We start from the raw sequence: 5162 nt of genomic DNA, 5'->3' as shown, positions 1-5162 counted from the left end.
AGTGCAGTGCACGGCACTGGCACTGGCACTGGCACTGGCACTGGCACTGGCACTGGCACTGGCACTGGCACTGGCACTGCACTGGCACTGCACTGGCACTGCACTGCACTGCACGCCTGCCTGCCTGCCTTGTGTTGGTTTGTAAGCGTTTGATAGGGTGTAAAACTTTCCCAAGTTACGGCTTATTGAAGCCACCCGACTATGTAAGTGGCGTTGTTAATGCGCTACGTGTCTCTCTGTGTTGGAAGCCGTAGGGAGGTGAGTGCTATTTTGTTTCTGTGACTTTTTCTCTTGTTTTTGCTTAGTTAGGGAGTTAGTGTACATTTCTGTTGTTAACTTTCTTTTTGTCAGTTTAGACAGTTTTACTACTTCAGTCAGAGGGTCCTTTTGTTTGTTTTGGCCTTTCCCCTTCCTGAAGTCTATTTTGCTTCCTATTTTACTTTGTAATTTGGCAATTCTGTAAATAAAACACTTGGTTTTTGGAGTTTGACGTGTTTGTTGTGCCTGGCAGGGGACTGGTACTCCCTCACCCCAACCAATTTTTATGTTTCCTTTCCTCTGTTACTCCCTTACCCTAGACCCTTACATCTGGGACGTAACACTAGTGTTACTATATGAATTCACAATTATTCAGTTTTGTTGAGTGTGGTTATAGAATGCCTGTATATGCTCCAGGAGGGCGATAGCGCTCATTCCAGGGCTTCCCAAAGACTGTTCGGCTAAGCTGGTCCACAGCCTCTCTCATGGCACTGCCAAATGACCGGATGGAGGACGCTCCTTTTATGGCATCTACCATCCGGTCATCATTCCAACGCATCAAGCCCTCAAGGAGATAGAAAGAATAGAAAATGATTATACATAGTGCAGTCAGTTCGAACGTAGCGCAGTGCTCATTCAGTAAATGCACAGCTAAACAGATGAGGTTTGAGTCTGGATTTAAAAGTGGCTAATGTTTTAGCACATCTGATCTCTTCTGGAAGCTGGTTCCAGCTGCGGGAGGCATAATAGCTAAAAGCGGACTCCCCTTGTTTTCTGTGAACCCTTGGTATTTCTAACTGACTCGATCCTAATGATCTGAGTGGTCTGTTAGGTTTATATTCGGTGAGCATATCTGCAATGTATTAATAGAGTAATGTATTTACATTAAAAAATTATTGTCATTATGCCAGAGTTACTAGTGACTTTGTCAATGCTTATGACATCAGAACTGTATATTACTGTAGAGTGTGACATTTATTAATGTGACATTACTTTAAAGTAATGGAAGAAGTTACAGGGCTTATAGTTTTTATAGAAAAATTAGTAAACCATATGTATGTAATACCTGGAATGAAATGGTTGAGGTGGAGGTGGAATGACTCCAAGGAGGTAGAGCCACGGGCACACCTGTAGCAGCACAGCTCCACACCGCCTTTCTTCAGTGTCCCCGTCTTCATGTAGAGAGGAAAGTTCTCTGAGTCTTGGATACACTGAATGTGCTTCCGCTGTTCCTTCCATATCTGCTGGATCCGTTCGTGGTCCAGCAGAGGAACTCCCAGAGTGTCCTTTCCGTCTGCACTGTCAAACTGATCGATCAGTGATCCAATTGTTTTGGTGGTCTCCTCCAGCCCCCTGGTCCTCCTCCGGCAGTGCAGTGCCAACTCCCTCCGGGTAATGCGAGCACTGACCGCCCTTCCTGAGATGTGGCCAGTCTTCTTTGCCGCCAGCTCACCCTCCTTTGCACGGTGAAGGACAGCCACATCTTCTGGATCCCACTGAAAGATGCACGTGGACAGACGTGCCATGAAGATGCCATAGAGCGGATTAGCCTCTGTCGTGACACCTGCAGCAAATCGCTGCATGAAGTGCCAGATGTCGAGGCGCACTACGAGCTCATCCCACTCCGAAAACATAGTCTTCACCCAAGACTGGCTGTGCTGACTGCAGCAATCTCTGTCCACGTACATCACTTTTGAGGCTTCCTCTCCTGCCTCCCGGTAGCGTTTCATCAGGCCAGCTGCCATGGGGTCCAGTCCATGTTCCTCGGCGGCTGTCAGCACAGTGACAAGGACTTGGCCGTGTTCGTTTCCCACATTTGTGCATCAGGCAGCTGTTCCTGAAGCAGCACCGGCAAGTTTCTTTGTGACCTATTGGGAAAAATAAAAGGGTCAAAATTATGTATGCGCGCACATCCATATCTTGCAAATTTCTGGATATAAACAGGGCTGAATAAATACCTTTTTTGTGGAGTCCATCTTGAGAACACAGCCAAAGACAGATGTAATTTTGGCCTTGACCTCGTGCAGTCGCCCCAGAACATCCCTGGCATACACAGCTAACAGCCACTTAGGTTTAGGTAGGGCAGGTAAAAGGGGAGGCTCAGCAAACACAGGGAGGCTGCACAAGGGAGGACCTTGTGAATGGTTCGCAAGCAGTCAGGTACTGCAGGACACGCTGTGTCCATGCCTCACTGTGCTGTTCCATCAGCTTCTTGTAAAGTTGCCACTGTTGCCTGTTGCCCAGTGTCCTCTCCCTCATCATCCTCAGCACCCGGTTGTCACATGAGTATCTAAGGAAACAACAGTATAATCATGCAAATGCTTTTGGTTGGTAAAAAAATAACACAAATAAAAGTGCCTAATGATGAATGATTGTAATTATGAATTACCTGTATGTCAGCAAAGCTGGAAACTGACTGCGGTGGCCCATATCCAGCTGTCTCAAGATGTCCTCGGACCAGGTGGGATACTTCTTCTTGCAGCGTTTGCACTCCAGATACTCAGTGGCAAGGTCATACCACCTGTCGATGTCCAAGACCTTGCGTACGGTACGGTAAAGTCCCGCCGCAGTAAGTCTGTGCTTACCACAGTCTGGGCGAACACAGGCAAGAGGAAACAACCACATCTTCAGAGGCATCCATAAGAATAGGGGCCGACAGAAGAAGAGGTCGGGTGAGGCGGGTGGCTGAGTGTGAATTAAAGGGGGCTGAGGAGGATACCACCAAAGCTTCAGCTGGGACACTAGTTCTGGCTTGCCGGTTCGCAGGTTGGCCTTAAATAATGTGTTCCGGATCCAATCATGCTGGAAAGGTGGAAGATGATCTTTCCAGTGACTTGGAAGCTCAGCTGGTGGCTGATGATGTGGAGGATCTGCTGTTTTGGCTGCTTCTGCTGATGGAGATGGACCGGCACAGGCCTCTGATTGAACAGTAACAAAAACAATATAAGGATGACTGTTGCATTTGATAGTAATATGCCAGAAATGCAGCCCACAAACAGCCTGCGAAGCAGTAATTTTGGACAATTATTAATAATTAGTGAAGAAAATGGTACTAGTGTTAAGAAGCAAAGAACACAGTGTGCACTTTATAGAGGATCAGATGGAATGGAGTAAGGAAAATGAGGTTTGATGAATTCAGTATAAAGTAATGATGCCCACAGACATGAAGCATGCACACAGATACAGTAAGGAAAAACTGTCCCTCTAATCATTAGAACAATGAATCTCCACCATCCCGTCTGCTCAGGAGGAGCTAAAGAGTGAGTGAGTAGAGCAAGCCGTGTGAAAAAGTTAAGCGGTGATTGTTTAACAACGGGTAAGTTCAGAAACGCAAATAAATACACTGACACCTTTGGACATCCTTAAGGTTTTGAAGAAGTGCACTCAAAGAATGCATCCCGCTTGAGATGTCACATAGTTCTGTATTGTAAACAAAAAATATTAAAAGTGTTGATTTTTTTTTTTTTTCAGAAATAATGCTTTTCAATATGTTTTCACAAAACATTCTTTTAATATGTGCATTTGTGTCATATGCCACACCTGTATTTAACTGTGCTTCACATTGTGATGCAGCAAACACCAGCTCCTCATCATCATCTTCAGCAGTGGGATCGGAAGTGCCTGGAGCACAAATGTTAAAACTATTACCGTTAACAATACACAGAGACGAACATATGTAAGATGGTGCTTACTTACTAGTAGCAAAAAGCTGCCTTTGGGCTGGTGTGGAGCTTCGGGCTGGGAGTTCTGTTGCTGGACGAGGTAAAATGGAGTGCAGTAATGGATCTGGAAACAGTAAGTGGACAAGTTTGCCATACTGATAAATGAATACATGTAGAACTGCTGTAGGGAAAATTCAGTATTCACACTTCTACTCACAGGGTTTAACTGGTGACATGAGTTTCCTCGCCACCTGTGAAGGAGATAAACGTTTGCCACGTCCCAGCAGCGCTTTCACTGTGGTGGTCTGCTGTACACCAGTTCGGATGGCTGCAGATGGAGGTGCAGAAGTACTGGAGGTTGCAGATGGAGGTGCAGGATGACGTACACTGGTGCCCACAGCAGAAGCCCGTCTTTTCAGGACATACGTCTTGAAAATGGCCATGTTGGTGTTGGGCCTGGCATCTGCCTTAACCAGGTACCTGATGAGGGCTTGGGCCTCCTTGCTCTGGTCCTCATACACATCCTTCATGGACCGGCCCTTGAAGTCACCAAACTCCACCATCAAGTTGCCCGGGCTTCTGCTTGCATTTCCTGCTTCCTCTCATACTTCTCCACTTCTTCTGACATCTCTCTAATGTGAGAAGTGTACTGTAAGAAAAGTTGTTTATTTTCTGAGAGGGGTTTTTTTTGCACTGTCTCTTTGGAAATACTGAGCACCAGATACACTGCGTACCCCAGAGAGTTTTCCAGGAGCCATCTAAATCTCTGGCCCTGGTACTTCCCAAACTGAAGTTTACAGTGAGCCAGTACTAAAAATGAATGAATGAATGATGCATTTATATAGCGCTTTATTGTGTATTGCTATACACCCAAAGCGCTTTACAATCATGTGGGGGTGGGGGGGGTCTGTCTCTCCTCAACCACCACCAGTGTGCAGCATCCACTTGGATGATGCGACGGCAGCCACAGGACAACGGCGCCAGTGCGCTCACCGCACACCAGCTACAGGTGGAGAGGAGAGAGAGATAGAGCCAATCAAGTGGATGGGGATTATTAGGAGGCCATGATTGACAAGGGCCAGAGGAGGGAATTTGGCCAGGACACCGGGGTTACACCCCTACTCTTTACGATGAGTGTCATGGGATTTTTAATGACCACAGAGAGTCAGGACCTCGGTTTAACGTCTGATCCGTGTCCCTGTCACTATACTGGGGCGTTAGGACCCACACAGACTGCAGGGT

At 46.6% G+C, this 5162-nt stretch overlaps 1 protein-coding gene across 1 annotated transcript; it reads right to left on the bottom strand.

The window, feature by feature from the left end:
* Positions 1-1599: 1599 nt before the first annotated feature.
* Positions 1600-3826, bottom strand: LOC131522519 (uncharacterized). The gene is made up of 5 exons (XM_058748044.1): positions 3799-3826; positions 3609-3678; positions 2648-3176; positions 2217-2548; positions 1600-2126 (listed from the first exon to the last, which is right to left on the bottom strand). The coding sequence occupies exons 2-4, from the start codon at positions 3616-3618 to the stop codon at positions 2359-2361; spliced, it is 729 nt and encodes a 242-aa protein (XP_058604027.1). The 5' UTR covers positions 3619-3678; positions 3799-3826; the 3' UTR covers positions 1600-2126; positions 2217-2358.
* Between the last annotated feature and the right edge of the window lie 1336 nt (positions 3827-5162).

The sequence above is a fragment of the Onychostoma macrolepis genome, chromosome 16 (genome assembly GCF_012432095.1).
Source record: "Onychostoma macrolepis isolate SWU-2019 chromosome 16, ASM1243209v1, whole genome shotgun sequence".
Lineage (NCBI taxonomy): Eukaryota > Metazoa > Chordata > Actinopteri > Cypriniformes > Cyprinidae > Onychostoma > Onychostoma macrolepis.
This window is presented reverse-complemented; position numbering and strand designations above follow the sequence as displayed.

What these genes read in the sequence shown, in the direction of transcription:
- LOC131522519 (XM_058748044.1), bottom strand. An exon ending in CCAGCTTTGCTGACATACAG is followed by an intron (nt 2,549 to 2,647) that starts GTAATTCATAAT and finishes TTGTTTCCTTAG; the next exon opens with ATACTCATGTGACAACCGGG.